Source organism: Mercenaria mercenaria, chromosome 6, assembly GCF_021730395.1.
Source record: "Mercenaria mercenaria strain notata chromosome 6, MADL_Memer_1, whole genome shotgun sequence".
Classification (NCBI taxonomy): domain Eukaryota; kingdom Metazoa; phylum Mollusca; class Bivalvia; order Venerida; family Veneridae; genus Mercenaria; species Mercenaria mercenaria.
This window is the reverse complement of record NC_069366.1, coordinates 39,158,625-39,183,422: the sequence shown is the minus strand read 5'-3', so window position 1 is coordinate 39,183,422 and position 24,798 is coordinate 39,158,625. Positions and strand designations below refer to the sequence as shown.

Sequence of the window (24,798 nt, the reverse complement as noted above, 5' to 3'; positions counted from 1 at the left end):
CATAGCTTTTATTATCACTCTTTGCAACAACATATTCTGCAATTCTTCTTACTTACAAATACATAAGATAAGTAACGTTATATGGAATCACGGAAATGACATTAACGGACGGACACCCGCCAATAATAAAGAGAGGTAATAAATCAATTATACGTATGAATTTTTTATTGAAACACTTTATTTATATAAGTAAGTCTTGGATTTCGAGTGAAATATAATTATAATATGACAATGGAAATATTTAGGAAAAAGATAAGAACAGGGAACCTGTGCAATTGTAATGGTAATCGGATATCAATATCAAATGTAAATTCTGCTACTTTCGAATAAAAATATCATAGACCACACTATCCGTATGACGGAATGGGTCGCAAGCTTGGCAGTTGAAATTATGTAACATTAAAATGTTAATATTAATGTTAACATTAAAATGTTAATATTAAATATATATCTACAGTCTGTGAACAATGTTTACTTGTATTCACGCCATAAGACACCTAAACTTGCATTTTTATTTATGCCCATTGGTGCTTCAGTCTCTAGCTTGTCTATCCATTCTAGTTCTTTAATCTGCCTGTAATATTTTGACTGGTCTTTTACAAGTTCTAGAAAGTTCACTCCCATGTTATCTTCCCTGTGATCTGTTGCATTGAAATGGAGTGCTACTGGCTTTTGTCTCTTCAGTCTTATGTCCGCCTCGTGTTCTTTCATCCTTTCCTTCAACGTTCTCGACGTGTCTCCCACGTAAACAACTTTTTCACAGAGTGTACAATATATCCTGTACACAAGGTTAGTTAACTGGCATTTGACTTTATTATTCTTTTTGTACCTATCCTGACCGTGTGCTAACATGTCACATATTATGCATCCTGGTCTACAACCCCGTTTGTTGGCGACCTTTCCTTCGTTCATAACTTTATTAAGCTTTCCATGTACGAGCATATCTCCCAAGTTTCTATCACGTCTGAATGCAACTATTGTATTGTATTGTAATTATGTGTCGAATATCTGTGAATGTTATGATGCAGATTCTTGCCATTATAGAAAAAAGAAAACTTTGTTATGACCGATGTAACTGGGCACCATTTTTATCGCGTTTTTAGTTACTGGAAGATTTTAATAAATTATTTTCTTTTGATTATAATGTAAAATTTCGCACATTTTTTCATAAAATTTGATTAAATTTTACTGGGGCATCTTGATGTGTGTCTCAAAATAATAACGACAAATTGTGTAATACAAAAGGTACAGGGAGGTATCGTAGAATAAGATGCATAAACAGACATAACATATCACTTTATGATTTTGAATTTAAATGTTGACGATATAAATTACGCATGTTTTTTCTTGGCGCATTATCCTGACATTGAATTAGACTTTTTTGACTCTTATAGTTCTTTCTTGCACATAAAACATTGCATAGAAAGTGATTAGTTTTATTGGTATATATAATTTACTGTTGCTTTGGTATGGTTGTTAAAAGCACCAGTAAACAAGGAGGAAATGACTACTGTAATAATATATTGTAGAAAAACTCGACATGGGAAAGTTTAGTTTGTGTAGTGTCTTTGTGTTTCTGATGGCGAAAGCAGTGGACACACAAACAACAAATCATCAGGTATGCATGCTAGTACCAGAGGCAACACACGCATGCTTCAAGAGCTTTGAAGGAAAACCAATTGGTCAACTCGCAGCTAGAATAAGTTGCTTACAGGTACTTTTCATTTTTTTCAAAAACGATTTGCATTTTCGCAACTGTCGAATTATAAACGAGCTGATTACGAATTGAATCAATATATCATAAATATTTCATTACATATAAAAAGGATCATATACGTGTGCACGTGTTTAGTAAGTCAAACGGTTGTGCTTCTCAGTTACGCTTGATCATTTGATTATTACACATTAAGTTTAACTGCCACCTTCAAAAATGGTATCTTTAGGACATGCATTTCTTTTTTAGATTTAATTTTCTCGTGCGCACGACATCTTATCTCATGCGCACGATATACTGTCCCGAGCGCACGACATCTTATCTCTAGCGCACGACATCTTATCTCTAGCGCACGACATCTTATCTCGTGTGCACGACATCTTATTTCGAACGTTTGACATCTTATTTCGATTTCTTGGCATCTTATCTCGAGCGCTTGACATCTTATCTCGTGCGCTTGACTTCTTATCTCGAGCGCTTGACATCTTATCTTGTTCGCACGACATATTATCTCGAAAGCTCGACATATCATTTCGTCCGCACGACATCTTATCTTGAGCGCACGACTTATTATTTTTAGCGCTCGACATCTTATCTATATATGTTAAGGCCTTTTGTGTGAATTTAGGTCATTAGTAAAAACATACTGAAATGTAGATAATTAGGGTCCCGTCTATTTAAATGTTATTTAAACTTCCCGCAAGGACAAGTTTATCTCATCATTTGGGAAAGGAGTGCACATAATTGGTCATCCTATCTTCAACATTTAAAGAACATAATTAATGATGCTACTGCATGTTAGAGTAGCTACTAATCGCAGTTGACTGACAACATCAAATGGCACATGGTCAGAAATGGCATGAATTAAGATGGCACGGGAAAATTCTTTAATATATGGGCGAAGCCTACATATTAAATCTTTATTTTGTCAAGGACTTATATATTCCTTTGCGTCATTACCAAAATTTTGCTGGCTTTTTTGTTCAGTTTGTGTATTTAAATTAATACCCTGCAAACAAAAGTATAAACGAAACAAAAGCAAAAATGGTGGCAGTCATACTGATGACCTGAATACCCACAAAGGGCCTTAATATATATAGATAAGATATAGAGCTCTAAATAAGATGTCGTGCGCTCGAGATAAAATGTCGTGCGCACGAGATAAGATGTCAAGCGCTCCAGATAAGATATCGAGTGCACGAGATAAGATGTCGAGAGCTCAAGATAAGATGTTGAGCATACGAGATAAGATGTCGTGCATACGAGATAAGATGTCGTGCGAACGAGATAAGATGTTGAGCGCTCGAGATAAGATGTCGTGCGCACCTGATAAGATGTCGAGCTCACGAGTTAAGATGTCGAGCGATCGAGATAAGATGTAGTGCGCACGAGAAAAGTTGTCGAGCGATCGACATAAGTTGTCATGCGCTCGAGATAAGATGTCGAGCGCTCGAGATTAGATGTCGTGCGCACGAGATAAGATATCGAGCGCTCGAGATAAGGTGTCATGTACTCGAGATAAAATGTCGTGCACACGACATCATTTATTCTGAAAAAGATATATTTGCATGTCCTAAACATACCACCGTATTACAGTAAAAACTTTTTGACGTGTTGATATTAATTTACATGTTGTAATTATTAGTTTAACATATTATATATTGTACATTTGTACACTTAGCTTGTAATAAGCTAAGAAGATTAATGCAACATGGCTATATTTATGAACAAGAGGGCCAAGATGGCCCTAGGTCGCTGACCTGAGAAACACACCATAACACACCATAACAGTGTAAACATGTTTGACCTAGTGATTTCATGGAAAAAAATATTCTGGCCAATTATCATTAAAATTAGAGCAAAAATCTTGAGTATAAATAAGCATTTTCTTTGATTTGACCGAGTGACCTTGTTTTTGAACCTAGATGATCCATATTCGAACTTGACTTAGATTTCATCAAGGCTATCATTCTGACCAAATTATATGAAGATCAATTGAAAAATACTGCCTCTATCGCATACACAAGGTTTTTCATTGATTTGACCTAGTTTTTGACCTCAGACTACCCATATTAGACCTTGACCTAAATTTAATCAAGGCAATCATTCTGACCAGATTTTATGAAAATCCAGTGTAAAATGCAGCCCCTATTGCATACACAAGGCTTTTCCTTGATTTGACCTAGTGACCTAGTTTTCAAACCTAGATAACCCATATTCGAAAATGACGTATATTTTATCAAGGCTATCATTCTGACAAAATTTCATGAAGATCAGTTGAAAAAATTTAGCCTCTATCGCATACACAAGGTTTTCCTTTGATTTAACCCAGTGACATACTTTTTGACCCAGATGACCCATATTCGAACTTGACCTAGATTTCACCAAGGCAATCATTCTGACCAAATTTCATGAAGATCACTTGAAAAATACAGCCTCTATTGCATACAGAAGGGTTTTCTTTGATTTGACCTAGTGACCTACTTTTTGACCCAAGATGACTCCTAATCCAATTTAACGTAGATTTTATCAAGGCAATCATTCTGACCAAATTTCATGAAGATCAATAGAAAAATACAGCCTCTATCGCATACACAATGTTTTTCTTTGATTTGACCTAGTGACCTATTTTTTGACCCAAGGTGACCCATATTCAAATTTGACCTAGATTTTATCAAAGCAATCACTCTGACTTACATTCAGGAAGATCAATTGAAAAACACAGCCTCTATCGCATACACAATGTCTTTCTTTGATTTGACCTAGTGATCTAATTTTTGACCCCAGATAACCTGTATTCTAATTTGGCCTAGATTTCATCAATGCAATCATTCTGACCATACTTTATGAAGATCAATTGAAAAATACAGCCTCTATCGCATACACAAAGTTTTTCTTTGATTTGACCTAGTGACCTATTTTTTGATCCCAGATGATCCATTTTCAAATTCGGCCTAGATTTCAACAAGATTATTATTTTGACTTATTTTCAGGAAGATCAATTGAAAAATACAGCCTCTATCGCATACACAAGCTTTTTCTTTGATTTGACCTAGTGACCTACTTTCTAATTCCAGAGAACCCATATTCAAACCTGACCTAGATTTCATCAAGGCAATCATTCTGACCAAAATTCATCAGATTAATTGAAAAATTCAGCCTCTGTCGCATACACAAGGTTTTTCTTTGATTTGACCTAGTGACCTAGTTTTTAAAGCCAGATAAACCATTTTCGACCTCGGCCTAGATTTCATCAAGGTAATCATTCTGACTAAAATTCATGAAGATTAATTAAAAAATACAGCCTCTATCGCATACACAAGGTGTTTCTTTGATTTGACCTAGTGACCTAGTTTTTGAACCCAGATGACCCATTTTCGAATCCGACCTAGATTTCATCAAAGTAATTATTCTGACCAAAATTAATTGAAAAATACAGCCTCTATCGCATACATACATTTTGATTTGACCTAGTGATCTAGTTTTTTACCCCAGATGACCCATTTTCGAACTCGGCCTAGATTTCATCAAGGTTACCATTCTGACCAAGATTAATTGAAAAATACAGCCTCTATCGCATACATACACTTTGATTTGACCTAGTGACCTAGTTTTTGACCCCAGATGACCCATTTTCGAACTCGGCCTAGACTTCATCAAGGTTACCATTCTGACCAAATTTCATGAAGATCAGTTGAAAAATACAGCCTTTTTCGCATACACAAGCTAAATGTTGACAGACAACAGACAGAAGACTCTGAAGACAGACAGACGACAGACGACGGACGCCGGACATCGAGCGATCACAAATGAGAATACTGTAATTATTTTATGGAAACTTGGAAAATATTCATATAATTCAATGTGTTTTAATAATTACACGAGAAAACAGTATATATAAATGGCATTTACCTGTTTGTTTTCTACTGACTAAAACTTTTTTTTACAGGATTTGATGTGGAACATCATCCCTGACATGTCATTAAACGAGAAAGATCGATCAGTCTTGAGAAATATATCGGCGTCTCTTGGTATGGAACCTATTCAAGAACCTTTTGCAATGCAATCGAATGCTTGTGGATTCGCAGGAAGTACTCAGGCGAGGACGTCTACACAACGTCCTAGGATAAGCCAATACCCGCCGTCTGGTAAATGAACGCGGAAAGAGTACCGGACGCTGTCTCCTAGAGAAAGGGAAAGGTTTCACAGAACTTTGAAAAGATTATATGTGGTACTGTACCTCCTTTCACTATTACTGCATTTTTAGATGGGAATCAAAGTTTTTTTTAGAGCTTTTATAATAAACTAGTCAATGTACAATATACCAATATACAATATACAATGTACCGCGTGTGCAATAGTACACGTACAGAACACATTGTCATGAAAATTCTTACATCCTATGAATATATTGAAAATATATTGCTTGTTCTTAACAACAGTTAAATGCATAAGCGTACAATAGGTAACGATGTTTTAAAGACAAACACGAAAAGGAAGACTTGTCAAATAAAGAGAAAACTAGATATATGTCCATAGTGCACTGATGCCTCTCTGTCTCTCCATGTGTACTTGTCGGCAATGCTATACTAAGTAAACTTTTATATTTCCTTCGACCGGGGTGCCTGGCGGTTGGGAGGTGGTTGAAGGGAGGTGGTTGAGTGTGTGTGTGTGTGTTGGGGGGGGGGGGGGGGGGGGGGGGGGGGGGGGGGGGGGGGGGGGGGGTGGGGGGGGGGGGGGGGGGGGGGGGGGGGGGGGGGGGGGGGGGGGGGGGGGGGCGGGAACCACTGAGAGTAAAATATTTAAATCCTGTAAAGCTTAATGACTCAAGGGCAAATATATTTTAAAATATGTACGGACTTTTAGGACCTTTATGCATATCTTTGACAGAATCAAGGGTCATAACTCTTGTCTTGCTAAGTTAAATCCCAAACAAAACACCAGGTGCATAACTTAAAATATGCTGAATTTTATTCCTACACGGTTTCATCACTATATTTGAAATGTTTTTTGAGATATCAAGGGTTCAACGCAATAAAGGGCTACCTAAATTTTTGAAAACTGTACAGAAGAAAAAAAAACTAGATTGTTTTCTTCTGTTTTCAGTTACATACAAATTTATATTGATTATTACAGGAAAATTTCTAGTTGTGTCACGTAACATGGTAGTATGTACACTAAAGTAAATACAAGTAAAGCATACTTACACTTTCATGCTCATTTTAAATGCAACATTTAAGAAAATAATTAAAATTGAAGATTGTAACAGTATCTTTTAAAGTATCAGACTTATTGCAAGATTTATTTCTTGTAAATCCGGAGATTTTGTTTGCAAAATAGACAATGTTCTGTTTAACCTTTGCAGTAAAATTTTCTATTAAAGTTTGTGATGAATTTTTCATTTTTTTAAGCTCGACTATCTAGCTTTTCTACTCACTCTGACGTCGGCATCGGCGTCGGCGTCACACCTTGGTTAAAGTTTTGCATGCAAGTACGTATTGCTATCATTTAAAGGCATATTGCTTTGAAACTTATTTTCTCTTTTTTCTAGGTCAATTACTAACCTCACTGGGTCAAATGTATTTTGGCCAAATTATGCCTCCTTTTTTTGGTAAGCAGGCATAAGTGTAGAAATCTTCAAATAAATGGTAATACATTAAATATGCTTTCAACAAAATCATTTTCTGAACTACTTTACAATTTTCAAGGGCATACAAATATTTTTAAACCATGATGCATCTTATAAAGTATGTAATGCTGTGGATAATAGTCTTGTTTCAACCATGATACACGTTTTTGAAAAATTCAAAGACATAGGAATATTTCCTATGACGATACACCTTAAAATGTCCCAAGAATAAGAATACACCTTAAAAATCTTTAAGAATACGGAATATAGACTTATTCCTTCAAAAGTCTTCAAGAATACAGAGTATAAGCTTTTCACAAAATACATGTATCAGCATAGCCCAGTTGACATTTTGAAACTGTTAATTCTGGATAAAATGTAATATTGATTTTTTATGCCCCCGAAGGGAGACATATTAGTTTCCAACTGTCCGTCCGTTCGTTAGTCTGTTAGTTCGTTAGTTAGTTCGTTCGTTCGTTCTTGGGGTTGCCAGGTCAAAGGTCAATGTCACCTGGTCGAACGTTAACTTTTTGCATGAAGGCACTTTACTCGCGAACCACTGACCCAGGACCTTCAAACTTCACATGCTGATAGTACTTATTGAGTACACGACCCTACTGACTTTGGGGTCACCAGATCAAAGGTCAAGATCACCAGGCCAAACGTTATCTTTTTGCTTGAAGGCACTTTACTCGCGAACCACTGCACCCAGGACCTTCAATCTTCACATGCTGATAGTACTTATTGAGTACACGACTCCTACTGACTTTGGGGTCACCAGGTCAAAGGTCAAGGTCACCAGGTCAAACGTTAACTTTTTGCATGAAAGCACTTTACTCGCGAACCACTTCACCCAGGACCTTCAAACTTCACATGCTGATAGTACTTATTGAGTTCACGACCCCTACTGACTTTGTGGTCACCAGGTCAAAGGTCAGGGTCACCATGTCAAAGGTCATGGCGCTGCGGGGGCATTTGTCACCATTAGTGACAGCTCTTGTTTATATAAATCTTTCTGTTTGACAATAATTAATATGGAGCTAACCAGGCTGCTGGGCTTTTAGTACAGTTAACTGCGATTTGATGAATGACAAGTCTATCATCTAATTGTAGCTTAACTTGAGGTAAACAGTCATCCGTACATACAGGGTGAATAGTACCCCTCTCATCAGCATAAAAAAGCTTTCCTTTGAAATATTTGGAAAAATGGAGACAACTCCGCAAAGACTTTATGATAGGCTTAGGTGACTATTGACCTAGAACCTCATGCAAACTATGCACCTTTTCGGCGAACGCCGTCTAAGAACGAATTCATTACCTATGCCACGTGACTTCAATTTGCAAATCAAACTACTTGATAACGCATTATAGATAATTTATCAAAATGGAAGATTTATGAAACACTCTGCCTGATTGGACGAGAGTGTCAATTTCTTTCACTCTGTCGATTGTGCTACGCTGAGTGAAATGTAGACAAAGCGTTTATCCTAAACGACGCTGTTCACAGTTTTAAAGCTAACTTTGGCTCAGTATATTTAGCAAAAATATTGATATATCTCAAAATGATAAGTAAGTTTAATAAATATGATAAAAACCTGTTCAAATACCAACATATATCAAATTAAAGAAAGAGCTGAATACGGTCTGCGTATCACATGAATAAGGGTGTGATAAGAGTCTTTTATGTAGAGAAGTGCTTTTTAAAAGATTTTCCTTGTTACAATTGTCGTTTGTATATGAAAAGGTTTCTTGCTTTTGTGACTTATTCAGACTGCATATTAAAATGAGTACTTGTTTGCTTTGATATATTTGTTATAAATTATTTAACTGATTTATTATATATGAATATTTTTCTTTAGTATGGTATGCAAATATTGAACTCAGTTGAAATCTGTTTTATTATGTATATGCTATATAATGACTGAATCTCATTACACTGAAATGAAGGTACGCTGCATACAGTTTATCTATGTGAAATGACTACGGTCAAACTTTACTTATGAAACAGAAATATTGAAATAATTACAATTGTATGTTTTGCTTGACCTTCACTTTTTTATAGGTGTGACGTCATTGTCCAAAGATTCATGAATAGCGAATATGCATTTGTTAAAGCGGGATCAGTTGGCCTATTTTAGAAATAAATAAAAATAATAAATAAAAAAATCCTTTAATTGATTTTTTCTCATGTATTCTAATCAAACTTGATTTGTAGCATCTTTATTAGGCCCGCAGCCAACTTTGTTCAGCTGGGACATTTGACCCCTTTTAGGGGCTGCTAGAGCTAAAACTAGAAATGCCTTTATACAGCGTCTCATGAACAGCTTGATGGATCTTTGTCATACTTGGTCTGGAGCATCATTATAAGGTCCTCTTCCAAATTTATTTATATAGGAAATTGGGTCCTATTAGGGACCACTATAGCTAAAAGTAGATATACCTTTCTTCGCATTAACCACTAAAATGTAATGGATTTTTATCAAACTCGATGTATAACAATATCGTAAGGTCTCCTGCTAGTTTGTTACAAATGGGGATAGGGACCAATTTAGCTAAAAATATAAACACGTTTTATGATCTCTTCTCATGAACCGCTTCATGAATCTTCATCAAACGACTGCTGTAATTATTCGTCTAAGGATAAACGAAACAAAATTGCAACCCTACGAAACCTTTGCGAAAAATTAAAAGAGAACCATTTAAATTGTTAAAGTGCGGTGTTTAGTTTTGCAATTTGAAAAATATTAGATGAAAGATGAATGTTAGATGAAAAATTCATAAACTTCTTTCCTTATTACAATTCGCCGACCATCATTTTTAAAGATATTTCTTGTTACCTCTAATCATAAAAAAGGATGCATACTTGCCACATGGATTAGCAACCTGAATACAAAACTATGTAAAGATCAAATAATTGATTGCCCTGGGGAAAGTAGGACATTTTTTTGTGGTGAAAATTGTCAACAAACAGACGATTTTTTTTTAAAAAGTCAAAACACACAGAATTTCACAAGGTGAAATATGTTGAAAAGGCTACTACTGGAAAGAGAACAATCTCAACTACCCATACATATGCGTCAAAATGTGGGAAAAATATCTAGAAATATGAGAAAATCGAAGAAATCAATTTCAAGACTGTTAGATGCATAACTGTGTAATCATACATGGCATTTATCATAGATAGGTTACTTTTCCTTTGCACTGATATAACATGGGCAGGATTAGGATTAAGAAACGGTGTTCACTCTACAATTTCACTATATAAAGGACGGGTTACACCAAACCGGAAGTGACTACTCAGTGTTACATGTGAAGTAGTCCAAAATGTAGTTCCATGCTATGGTTGAAATCTGGTATAATGAGTGACTTGAGGAGGTGACAGTTAAATTTTTGGCTTATGTTTATTGCTTATTGTATTGAGAATTGATCTAGACCATTTTCATTGTAAATTTCCTGGAATAAGTTTTATTCTTTGTGAAAAATGTCTACCTACGCGTAATTGCTAAACGGCTGTTTTCATGGGGGCATTTTTAGAGGGTGATGTTTCTCAGAACAGATTATTTTTCTTATATACAACATAACATGTCAATATTTTTCTATTTTTGATAAGAAGACATGTTATACTAAAGGACCATATATGGTTGTCATATCATTGAAATGCTCTACAGTGCTGAAAATGAGGTCTGAATGTTTTGTTATTAATATGAAATAAATAAGGAATTGAATTGGTAGAATGTAACCTATAAGTTGTGCAGGGGTAAAAATTGAAACTTGTTTAGATGTGGCTGTAAATAGGCTAGTTTGGCCAGATTATGATAGAAAATGACAATTTCAGTGCAATTTAGCAGAGAAAAAGAAGAAAAACTAAAAATAGTTCAATATCACTGTTTTGGGTGTATTTTTTTCAAAAAATGCATATTTATTGACTAAATATTGGTAAATTTTAGGTGTCAGGGGTGAGTTTGGGTATATTTTACAGTAACAGTGTGTGATTTGAGTGCAGTTTATGGTAAAACTTGATAAAATATGGCAAAAATAAGCCCAAGCAAGGAAAAGTGGTCAAAAATGATGTCGCAACAGCTTTTTTCCTGGAAATTTGGCGCGCTAGCATACTTTACTGAAAAAGCCATAAAACCTTGAAAATTGATTGTATCAAACTCAAACTGGTATTTTTTCCATGCATTTAGGTTACTGGTACAATTTAAGTGAAAATAACACATTTTGAGTATGAAAAATTTACCTTTAAGGACGGATTACACCAAACCGGAAGTGACTACTCAGTGTTTCATGTGAAGTAGTCCAAAATGTAGTTCCATGCTATGGATGAAATCTGGTATAATGAGTGACTTGAGGAGGTGACAGTTAAATTTTTGGCTTATGTTTATTGCTTATTGTATTGAGAATTGATCTAGACCATTTTCATTGTAAATTTCCTGGAATAAGTTTTATTCTTTGTGAAAAATGTCTACCTACGCGTAATTGCTAAACGGCTGTTTTCATGGGGGCATTTTTAGAGGGTGATGTTTCTCGGAACAGATTATTTTTCTTATATACAACATAACATGTCAATATTTTTCTATTTTTGATAAGAAGACATGTTATACTAAATGACCATATATGGTTTTCATATCATTGAAATGCTCTAAGTGCTGAAAATGAGGTCTGAATGTTTTGTTATTAATATGAAATAAATAAGGAATTGAATTGGTAGAATGTAACCTAAACGGATTATTTCCCTTTTGTAAAGAAGGCTTAGGGTAAGTCTCTACATGTAATGTTATAACATTTTTCAGATGGAGAAGTATGGGTTAAAGCTCATGTTTTCTAGTTAGCCCCTATTGCGTTGAACCCTCGTTAAGTACGACACAAACATTTAGGCCCTGTAAGCATATATTATGCCCCCCTTCGAAGAAGGAGGGGTATATTGTTTTGCAGATGTCTGTCTGTCTGTCTGTCTGTCGGTCGGTCGGCCGGTCGGTTGGTCGGCCGGATGATATCTCAAGAACGCTTGGGCCTAGGATCACGAAAGATGATAGGGAGGTTGGTCATGACCAGCAGATGACTCCTATTGATTTTAAGTTCAAAGGCCAATGTCACAATGACCAGGAACATCTAAACGGTTTCCGGATGATAGCTCAAGAACGCTTAGGCCTAAGATCATGAAAGATAACAGGAAGGTTGGTCATGGCCAGCAGATGACCCCTATTGATTTTGAGATTAGTAGGTCAAAGGTCAAGGACACGGTGACCCGGAACAGTTAAATGGTTTCCGGATGATAACTCAAGAACGCTTAGGCCTAGGATCATGGAAGTTGATAGGGAGGTTGATCATGACCAGCAAATGATCTCTATTGATATTGAGGTGAGTAGGTCAAAGGTTAAGGTCACAGTGACCCGGAACATTTAAACGGCTTCCGGATGATAACTCAAGAACGCTTGGGCCTAGGATCATGAAAGATAATATTGAGGTAGGTCATGACCAGCAGATAACCCTAAAGATTTTGACGTCAGTAAATCAAAGCTCAAGGTCACAGTGACCCGGAACAGTTAAACGGTTTCCGGATGATTACTCAAGAACGCTTGGACCTAGGATCGTGAAATTTGATAAGGAGGTTGGTCATGTCCGGCAGATGACTCCTATTGATTTTGAGGTCAGTAGGTCAAAGGTCAAGGTCAAAGTGACCTGGAACAATTAAACCGTTTCAGGACGATAACTTGAAAATGCTTGGGCCCAGGTTCACGAAACTTAAAGGGGGAGGTTGATCATGACCAGCAGATGACCCCTATTGATTTTGAGGTCAGTAGGTCAAAGATCAAGGTCAAAGTGACCCTGAAAATAACTTGAGAACTCTTAGGCCTGGAATCACGAAACTTGATAAGGAGGTTGATCATGACCAGCAGATGACCCCTATTGATTTTGAGGTCAGTGGGTCAAAGGTCAAGGTCAAAGTCACCCGGAACAGTTAAACCGTTTCAGGACGATAGCTTGAGAATGCATGGGCCTAGGATCACGAAACTTAAAAGGGAGGTTGATCATGACAGCAGATGACCCCTATTGATTTTGAGGTCAGTATGTCAAAGGTGAAGGTCACATTGATTTGAGGTCAGTACCAAGTAATTTCTGTTCCTTGTGCAGCTACTGAATGCATCAAGGGGGGCATTTCGTGTTATACGAGCTCTTGTTATATTCAAGTGTCATAAGGAAACTAGGTCAAATACATTTGGAGACGTTCGATGCAAAATTATAGGTCCTCTTTAAGCACTCTGATTGGTGCCGAAATATTGTTACCATAATTCTGGTCTTACTGGGTGTAATCTCAAACAACCCCCCCCCCCCCCCCCCCCCCCTCCACACCACCAAAAAAAAAAAAAGAAGAAGAAATTCACATGCTCAAAAATGTTATCGTTGTTCTTTTGAAAGTTAATTGAAAAATACAAGTAAGGATTTAAATTAGTTTTGTGACCTCTACAACGATATATACGAGAAGAAGTACTCACAAAATCATCTTATATGTTGAAAACATGTCCGATGACTACTGCAGAGGGGCTATATACATTATTTGTTAAACAATCCATGTACTGTTTAACTCTTTGTCAATTTTCGTTTAAAACATACGTTGTGGTATTTATCCGCTTGTTACATAAAACATCTGTTTCAGGATGGTTACATTGACCTATTTGCCAAGATTCACGCCGAAGCTTCAGATAAACACCACAGTGGCGCTTCCTTTCTACCATGGCATAGAGTTTATATAACCATGTAAGTGATTAAGTGCCACAAAAGATATTCTTTACAAAGCTAAATAATTTAACCCTTATCATGCTGGTCACGACTGGCACTGCCTTTGCGACCAGTGCAGATCATGATCAGCCTGCCCACCCGTGCAGTCTGATCATGATCTGCGCTGTTCTTCATTCAGTCAGTATCTTTTTGGTATGCACCCCTTTTAACAGCTAATGGTTCTGTCCAAATTGAAAGATCTGCTTGTAATTTTGCATAGATAGAATAATGATAAAAATAACAATAACTTTATTTCAAGAAGGTAATATACGACATTTTTAAACATATTACGTATCTTAAGTTTCCATCTGATCTTCTTTGAAATAGAAAATTAAAGAATATCTAATCATAATGAAAAAACACACAGAAGATCAGTTTACGTAATACACATTTTAACGTAAACATTCGATTTTGACAAACACTCCATTTAATTTGAATATATGTATATTAATTCACAAAAACGAGAAACAGTCACACAAAATAAGAAGACAAACACTAGTGCTGACAGAGAAAGTGCAGCTTATTAAAATCCTAATAGATTTGTATACTAGAAAGTGAATCCGTTTTAAAAATATTCCGAGAGATATATTCTTTATTTCCATATTCCATACTTCAGAACTAAGTGCAACTGTATAGCCAAAATGACTTTTTTACGGAATCCTGTTGGGGCCATTTATAATGTCGCCGTCGTGTTTGTGGGGTCGACACACGACAACGCGAAGTGACATAGCGACATTACGAAGTGACACCCGACAAACGCAAACGACGGCGACAATCCCAAACGACAATGTCGCGATGTCCACTTTGAAATGTCGCCTTTCAAAAGCACGATATATCGCGATGTCACTTCGCGTTGTCGAGCGTCGTATCGCATTGTCGCTATGTCACCTCGTATTGTCGCGATGTCACTTCGCGTTGTCGTGTGTCGACCCTGCAAACGCGACGGCGACATTTTCAAACGACATGCGATAATCTCAAACGACGCTCGACAACGCGAAGCGACATTTTCTTAATTTCAGAAAATGATTTAACTTGTTATATGCGACAGGGTGCTGGCCAAGACTAAGCTGACCCGACCCGGGGAGCCGTGAGAATTGTTTCAGTGGTGTCATTGGACTCAGTGAACGTAGTGCTTGGGTTTTCAGGACCGTCTTGACTGCTCTGACAAGTTCATATTTTGAGAATATTACCGGAATTTGACCTATGACCTTGACCCCTAGCCGACTGGGTTCGAACCTGATGTGGCCTCTTTTCTCTAGGTACTGACTTGTCCTTTGCAACAAGGTATCATTTATTAAAATCGGACATCAGGTTATGAAGATATGGCTTCTCAGACAAGGACCACCCCTCTATTTAATATATGAAGCAGTATGCATATTTTCACGAAAACTGATACATTTTGAGACGGTCCTCCGACGAAACAGTTGGCGGTAAAATTATACAAGTTACATATCCGTTTAGACAATGTTTAAATTTGATATATAAAAGTTATTACATTAAAATATCTTGTGTTTGGAACATTCTACAATTATCTGAAGTTAATGAAAAACACGGACATTTTCCGTACGGAAAAGTACGGAAATATTTTACCTTTTCACCGGTAGACGGGCGACATGCGATACGACATTATGAAAATGTCGCTTCGTATTGTCGAGTGTCACTTCGCGTGTCGTGTATCGTTTGGAATTGTCGCGCGTCGACCCTCGCCCAAACCCGCGACACGCGACATACGATACGACATTAACAAGTTAAATCATTTTCTGAAATTAAGAAAATGTCGCTTCGCGTTGTCGAGCGTCGTTTGAGATTATCGCATGTCGTTTGAAAATGTCGCCGTCGCGTTTGCAGGGTCGACACACGACAACACGAAGTGACATCGCGACAATACGAAGTGACATAGCGACAATGCGATACGACGCTCGACAACGCGAAGTGACATCGCGATATATCGTGCTTTTGAAAGGCGACATTTCAAAGTGGATATCGCGACATTGTCGTTTGGGATTGTCGCCGTCGTTTGCGATTGTCGGGTGTCACTTCGTAATGCCGCTATGTCACTTCGCGTTGTCGTGTGTCGACCCCATAAACGCGACGGCGACATTATAAATGGCCCCAACAGGATTCCGTACTTTTTCGTATAATTTGCGCGATATTTCGGTTTATAATATCATTATGTACAATTTTACTAAGGTCATAATTTTCTTCACAAAATAATCACTCTCAAACTAAGATTGTTTTACTTATAACAGTCATCGCTCATTCAAATAATCCGTAAAGCACGTGTCTATCGCAGTTTTCTTACAATTAGGTTGTCAATCAGCTATTCTTTTGAAATTATCTTCATTTTTATGTAAAATCAATTTAATATTGAGCTTGGTGTAAAGAGAAAACTGCTTGTGAAAATCAATGTTTTCCGATGTTTTTGAAAGTACATTATCAATTACTAAATTAGATAGCTTTGATTATGATTGGTTCAGCTGCCGAAACATCAATAAGTTTTTAATACAGGCCCGGCGCCAGGGCGAGACCCAAGAGGCCCGTCGCACACCTTCTCCCTATTGGCTTAGAAGTGACCTACACTCATCAAAGTTGTTCCCAACTATTTTAGTAAAGGAATAATATTTCTGAAACATTAGAATTAAAAATGCACTAGAGTAGACCCCCTGACCGCCCTCTCCACTTAACATGGGAGAAAGGCCCGCTCACCTACCTATACCTATGCGCCTCGTCGATGACGCCTCCGTTCCAAACTGGTGCCCCACCCCCTCCCCTCCCCACCCCACCACACACACACACTTCTACCCCACAATCAAATATATTGTAATGTATTAGCCTATAGATCTGAAAAGTACGGAAAAGGGAACTTCAAGGTTCTGTCATTTCGGCACCAATACGAGGTATTCGAATCAGCTTGATGGGGGGAAAGTCTATTTTCATTCAGTTTACTCTAATACAATAGGGTTATTATAACAGTAGCTCGACCTGGGATGCTGTATTCGACTCGAGTGGATTTTTGCCAGATCGGATCTCACGAGGCGCGCAAGTGTCACGGCCTGCTTCCAGCCGGTAGAGCTATTAACTATTAACCTCATTGATGGCTATGGCCTCAGTCTTATAACGTGGCAACTAATTTGTTATTGTTGGTATATGGACATGGGTCCTTTCGGACTGGCGGGACACTACAACTGTAAGACAATATCCAAGATATAATTTATTTATTTACTACAATATATGTAACAGATGTAAATAACGTAGCGATTACTACAGTATAACGAAGGTGAATGCAATTGTAAATAATCATGATAGAAGTACATGTATATGAGAATGAAACACTGATTCCTTTTAATAAAGTAATTACTGATAAACTATGAAAATATACAACAGTACATATTTAGAGTATAATGAATGAGTAAAATATCTAACTAACCTGTAAGACAATATCCAAGATATAATTTATTTATTTACTACAATATATGTAACAGATGTAAATAACGTAGCGATTACTACTAATCCCCAATGATAACGCGATTCCCGCCGAAACGCGAGGACGAGTCTATTTCATGATAACTGACGAAATAATAATTCATAATGGTTACCCATTTACTTGACAAGTAAATATTGGTATTTCTTTCATTTTAAATAGTTATTATGTATATGGCAACATAGCTCAGTTGGGTAAACTGCAGACAACAATTGGATATAAGCAAGTTGTTTTGTGGGTTCGGATCTTCATAAGAGTTTTTTTTTCAGATTTGTTTTTTTTCTATTCGTTTTCATTTTTATTTCATTACTTTTGTTTCTTACTTTGATGGTTTGAATTTGTATATATGTCTTTATATAACACAATAGCATGTTCATTATTTGCATGACTTGAGTGCATGCATTTAATCTATCATCTTTGATATATAATAAACTATTCTGATCTGCCATATCGGCTTTAGATACCTCTCTGTCGTATTGTCACAGAGCTCATGAAGGAAACCTAATTTTTATGCAAAAGTGAAATAAAAATTAATTCTCAATACTGAGTTTCGAACCCACACGGCAAAAGATCTGTTGACCATGGACATTATGCTTTACCACTGAGCTAATTTGTAATTTGAACAAAATCCGGAAATATTTAGATTGTAACATGCTAGAAAAATGCTGAATTCCCTATGTTCCATTTTAATCTATTTATAGTCATGTTTGTAAATATCAAGTTATCGTTGGGGCATAGTACAGTATAACGGAGGTTTATGCAATGAAACGTTGCATTCATCATCGGGTCACAGGTTAGTAAGATATTAGTGTACTATAACGGGACTTATTACATACACGTTTCTATTCCCCGTTAAGTTACACTGGTACCAGAAACGTCAATATTTTTCCATACACTGACGCCAGAATTTCATATCGGGTGCGTGACGTAATTCAGTGTTTGTTCTTGCACTATTTTTTCCATTTAGTTCAGTATTGTCAATCCTATTCAGGTTATTTAACAAATTTATGATATTTACATTATATTTACGTGTTGATGTGTATGTGATAAAAAGGTTATTATCTTTGCATCGGGAAATATGCACTCGTTCTTCAGCGGAAGAATATTGCGCTCCTAAAGTCGCGCAATATTTCAGCTGAGAACTCGTGCATATTTGCCGATACAAAGCTAATAACCTATAAATATAGATTATATTGGATACAGGTACGAATAGAGGGTTGTGGGCGGTTATGGGGAGGCCTGCATTTGATTATTTCCCCTGGACCAGTTATGTATTTAAATAAAACGGATAGTAATGGAATTAAAAACAACATGTCTGATTAATTAATTATGTTTTACCGTATACTTTATTCAAAATCACAAGTTAATATACAAATTAGCGTGAGATAATTTGCCTACGACACAAGCGCCGAGTGTGATCTGTCCTTCCAAATTCCACGAGAGCCGATTACAAAATCCCAGATCTAGCTACTGTTATAATGACCCTTTTATTATATACCTCTACCTTTTTGTTTGTTGTTTTGTTATTGAAAGAAATCTTCAATGTTTATCGATACTAAAATGGAACTTATTGAAGTTTTTATGTGCGCTATTTATAGAACTTTGTCTGGGCATGCATGCCGACATTTTTACAGAATTTTTATAGGTATATAATTAATGCCCATGTTGCAATGTAGAATGAAATTTGCTTAATGATAATAATAATGATAATAATAATGGTAATAATGATAATAATAATGTTATGTTATCATCTTTGGTATGTTATGCCTCGGTCACAAAATCGTACGAGTCCACCAATTTTAGAATCCTTACGGTCTTACGGTAAAATCGTAGCGTCTGGTCCTCTTTAGAGGATGCAATCGTAGGATATCCGTACGGACATCGCAGAAAAGTCACGCGGAGCTCGCTAGGAGCCCGGCCGGACCTCGAACGGTGCTCGTGGATTCTGATCATTCAAAATTAGAATAAAACGGTAGAGTAAAACAAGACTCATAACTGAATTTTCAAGTATCCCCCCACCCAATATATCAGGAACATCGCTCCAACCTTGTAAATAAATTTGAGATAGATTTTTCCTTCAAAACAAAAGTAATAAATTGATTATAGTAAAAAATAAAATGTTATGAATCACTATATTTCAGACAGTTTTAGAGAAAACTATACTCTCCTTTAACACTTTGAAGGTTTGAAGAAGTATTGCGAATGTACGACCGTTCAGTGTTCCTTCCGTACTGGGCAAGCACGTTCGATGACGCCATGAGCAATCCTGTTAATTCTATACTTTGGACTGATTCATACTTTGGTAACGGAGAAGGGATAGTAACAAGTGGTCCGGCAGCGTATTGGGTGACAGGACAAGGGGGGTTAGAGAGGAATTATGGCAGAGGCAGTACACTTTTCAAGAAGGATCAGATTCAGCAAGTCTTGTCTCAGTGCTATTTAGCTGTAAGTATCAGAATTTTACCAGTTTTCAGCTTACAGTCAGGACCACCCCCTCATCCACTCTCTGCCAATGGTTAGAAAACACCTTTTAACAATTAAAAGCGAACTGTATTTTCTACAAGTCATATTTCACTCGGTTAAATGCACAATGATAAAATGTTGTTTTTTTTTATCTTTAAATCTTTGATCTATTCCTTTAAACTGAATTATGTATATTATTAACGTTTGAATGACACACACGCTGATGGAAATAGTTATAGATTATAATAATAAGTTTAAATAAACCATGTTTTGCACTAGTTGATCAAGTTTTTTACTTGCCAGTAGAGAAAACACAAATATAGGCAATGTATAAATAAGAATGCCTTGGTAGTGAAATGACAAAATAGCAGCAGTTTGCGGTTTAATGTTATACAATGATAGTTCAGGTGAAGGCTTGTTCTGAAGATACTATTTTACCATAAAATCGTCTATTCCGTTTTTAATGAAATTTATTTCTGATTTTGAAATTCTACTAGGGGAGTAAAACCTTATTGTTTGATTTAAAAATTCTGTAACAGATTTTGTGTCTTATTTCTTTTTCAAGTACCAAATGAAAAATGTGCATTATTCCAAATGCCTCCATGGGTAAAAGTAGGAATAAACTTTTTGAATTTTGAAGACACTTTAATTATCAAATATTACAAGCAAGATTTAATATACTTTTACAAGGAAATAGAGTTTCTGTTTAACAGAAAATTTACAAACGTTTTACTTGTAAAAAACTGAAATGAAAATCAGAATTTCCTACACCGAACATAACAAAAAAGCAAAATTTATAAATGCATAGATTTTTATTAATATTACAAGAAAATTACCCATATGACGTAACTACATCTTTTCACGTTATGATGACTTAATATATCATTTTTACAAGAAAATATTGCGTTATTACAATATATAATATCGTTATTACAAGAAAGAAGTATCCTAATAGTGACGTCATTACGGCCAAACTTTCTTATAATACCATAAGACGTAAAGTCAATATTTAGGAAGGGGTTAAAATCATTTGTCCCTCAGCGATGTAGGCCAAGTTCGAGCCTCGCTTGTGGGCATTCTTTAAGTGGGAAAGCAATCCAGCTTGCTTACGGAAGATCAGCGGTGCTACACAGGTGCTCCAGCCCGTGATGAAATAATGCCCAGTGGGGCACCAGGGGTCTTCCTCCACCATCACAAGCTGGGATGTCGCCATATGACCATCTGTAGTCGTGTCGGCCCAACAAAGCAAAGAATTAGGTTTTCATATTCTTTGTCTTTGTAGTAAAAAGATGAAACTGCACACGTCTGCGGCTATAAATATCGGTAGGGTTTCAATACCGTAATGGGACTGGTGTATTGTGATGGTATTTTGTTCGTGTAAGCTCCCTCCCTCCCTCGCCTCTCTCTCTCTCTCTCTCTCCCTCTCCCCCCCCCCCCCCCCCCCCCCCCCCCCCCTCTCTCTCTCTCTCTCTCAAGAGATTGAACATTTCAGTCACTTTTCTGATATTTTCATTTTGCAGTTCAAGATTGAAGCGTTGTTATGGCCAAATCTTTTACCATTGTTATACGCACACTGCCTGATAGGCCTGTAGCATTTAAAAAAAAATGAAAGAAATTTATGCTTTAATACATCACGTTGCCTATTTTCATCTCTTTTTCTGCTGAAAATGTCATAGCAAGCGTATTTCTGCGGTACTTTTCTAGCGTGAGTTAAGGGTATACAAAGAGAATTATACTATATTATAACAATTGAAGATTTAACCTAACTTTCTGTAAACTGCTTTTGGCATATTTCGTCAACTTTCAGTTTTTTTTTGGATAATTTGGGGACAAATTGGGTCAAAAACATAATTACCCTTCAGAATTGCTTTGCAGAAGTCACAAATAATAAATTAAAAAAAAAAAAAAAAAAAAAATGACGCATCGTTACACATTAAAATGCTGTTATACCCGATACGAAATACAGACGTCAGTATCATTTATTTTCGATATACACTACACTACTCCCCACCATTTCCTTTACTTACAGAGTTATTTGCTTTAACTTAATTTATTATACCAGAATTACCATTGTTACTCTGGTAATGTTTTGATTACTCATTCATTATAGTTTATATTCACTTATGAAATGAATAAATTCTTATTGATGTATTAATCAATAAGGTCTTAATTTGATATGGTTAAATAGTAATACGTTGAAGAAACTCAACAGCAAAATCAATGCTTTTCAGAACATATCAAGACCTTCGGCTCCACCTGTCTATGACCTGGAGGGTTACCACGGCGGTCCACATGTTTGGGTGGGTGGAGATATGAGCGCTTTTATTACAACTGGCTATGACCCTGTATTTTATATGCATCATGCTTATGTTGACTATATTTGGGAACAATTTCGACGCAGACAAAGATATATATGCAGAGTAGAACCGACAAGAGATTATCCTGAAGTTCCTGTTGACAATAGCAATCACCCAGATGCTTCAATGACAGGCTTTGAATGGTACATCAATAGGGATGGAATCGGACCACAATGGATCAATAACTGGTTTAATTATGACCCAGAACCAAGTTGTCCTGACTGCTGTCCTAACTGCCCCTCTCCAGCGCCTCTTTACTGCGATAGTGTTAAAAACACGTGCGTATCTCGATCAAAAATACTAGACAGTAGTGGTCAATTAAGTGGGGGCTTTGCAGGTGCAATGGCGATAAGCTCAGCAAGAATGGGATCTGGACAGCAAGAGCGTCCTCCTAGGAACAGAGGTAGAGAATTTGACGCACCACCGAGTGATGGTAGAACTGCGGCAACAGCTTTACAGGACGCTATGGTCGCAGCTCCAGCAACGCTTCAACAACAATTTCGAACATTTCTGTAGTCATTTTAAAGATTTATCTGCAAAATGCAACGAATATATTTTCGCTTATATTATTTTGAAAATGAAAATATTATACTACTTAAATAGCTAAATAAATAGCAAATGTAAACGCAACAAATTGCAATTTTTATGCACTCACTTGCTGTATTGTGACTTTGTCCATACTTTGACATATCACGATGTGACGCCGATATTTGCACAACAATAGTTATAATACACAGACAGTCTTATTATCATGTTCATATTTGCTACATATAAAATGGTCTATGTTGTTGATCATGTGTTGTTCGGCGCTTTCTCATTATTACGTTCTTTCAGCGCTTTCTAACGATCATGCACATTCCTTGGCATTATGTCGACCCTTGACTTACGGATTTTGCTTTCTCTAGTTTACCACCGGCACAAATATTTTTGAGTGGAAAATTGCGCTGCTTTCTATGCGCCCGTCTGAAAGACGGGACGTATTAGTGGAACAATCTTGGCGGGCGGGCAGCATCCATAAACTTTGTCCAGAGCATCTCTTCTACATGCATGGAGGAATCTTGATGAAACTTGGCTCAAATATTTACCATCATGTGACGTAGTTTCATGCGCAAGAACCAATACCCTAGGTCTAAGGTCAAGGTCACATTTAGAGGTCAAAGGTCAGATACATGAATGACAACTTTGTCCGGAGCATTTCTTCTTCATGCATGGAGGGATTCAGATGTAACTTGGCACAAATGTTCACTAGTAAAAGACGGAGTGTTGCGCAAGAACCAGGTCCCTTGGTCTAAGGTCAAGGTCACACTTAGAGGCCAATGGTCAAATACAATATTGACTTTGTCCGGAGCATTTCTTCTTCATGTATGGATGGATTTTGATGTAACTTTGCACAAATGTTCACCGCCATGAAATGAGACTGAATGTCATGCACAAGAACCAGGTCCCTAGGTCTAATAAAATCTGTAAAAAGATCCTTTGGAAGCAAAGAATGCAACCATTAAGAAAAATAGCAGATTAGGTTTGATTGACTCTGTTCATGAGAGTTACACCTCTCACGCCTCACCCCCCGCCCCCACCCCCCACCCCCACACACCCCAGCACCGGCTTAAGCGGAACTCTATTACACATATGTTGAATGGACTCAATGATCCCAAAGGACCAGAAAATATAACAACACATAATCCAAGCACGTGGAGACTTTTTACAGCCGCCACACGGCTCTGAAAGATTGCTGTTGTGATAGTTAATAAAATCTGTAAAAAAAGATCCTTTGGAAGCAAAGATTGCAACCAAAAAGTATAATAGCAGACCAGGTTTGACTGTGTCTGTTCATGAGAGGTAATGAAAATTGCAACACCTCTCACGCCCCCACCCGCCTCCTAGCACCGGCTTAAGCGGAACACTATTACACATATGTTAAGTGGACTCAATGATCCTAAGGACCAGAAAATATAACAACACTGAATCCAAGTACGGGGAGAATTTTGACAGCCGCCACACGGCACTTAAAGATTGCTGTTGTGATAGTTAATAAAATCTGTAAAAAGATCCTTCGGAAGCAAAGAATTCAATCAAGAATAATAATAGCAGATTCGGTTTTGATTGAGTCTGTTCATGAGAGGTATTGAAAAGTGTAACGCCTCTCACGCCCCCCTAGAACCAGCTTAAGGAGAACTCTATTACACATATAATGAATGGACTCCATGATCCCAAAGGACCAGAAAATATAACAATACTGAATCCAAGTACGGGAAGACCTCATGCATGGAGAAATTTTGATGTAACTTGGCACAAATGTTCATCACCATAAGACAGAGTGTCATGTGCAAGAACTGAGTGGTCCCTAGATCTAAGGTCAAAGTCACACTTGGAG

General features: G+C 36.9%; 1 protein-coding gene across 1 annotated transcript; it reads left to right on the top strand.

The window, feature by feature from the left end:
* The first annotated feature begins 1,540 nt into the window (after positions 1-1,540).
* LOC128558021 (putative tyrosinase-like protein tyr-3) lies at positions 1,541-22,940 on the top strand. The gene is made up of 6 exons (XM_053546769.1): positions 1,541-1,618; positions 5,664-5,862; positions 6,851-6,879; positions 14,002-14,102; positions 19,788-20,049; positions 22,299-22,940. Exons 1-6 carry the CDS (start codon positions 1,541-1,543, stop codon positions 22,938-22,940), a joined length of 1,311 nt encoding a protein of 436 aa, XP_053402744.1.
* Positions 22,941-24,798: the final 1,858 nt, after the last annotated feature.

Bases quoted from the DNA above. Each gene is read 5' to 3' on its own strand.
- LOC128558021 (XM_053546769.1), top strand. From the start codon at position 1,541: ATGGGAAAGTTTAGTTTGTGTAGTGTCTTTGTGTTTCTGATGGCGAAA. The intron at 1,619-5,663 runs GTATGCATGCTA...TTTTTTTTACAG, and splicing joins CACAAACAACAAATCATCAG to GATTTGATGTGGAACATCAT. The intron at 5,863-6,850 runs GTAAATGAACGC...TGATTATTACAG, and splicing joins AAGCCAATACCCGCCGTCTG to GAAAATTTCTAGTTGTGTCA.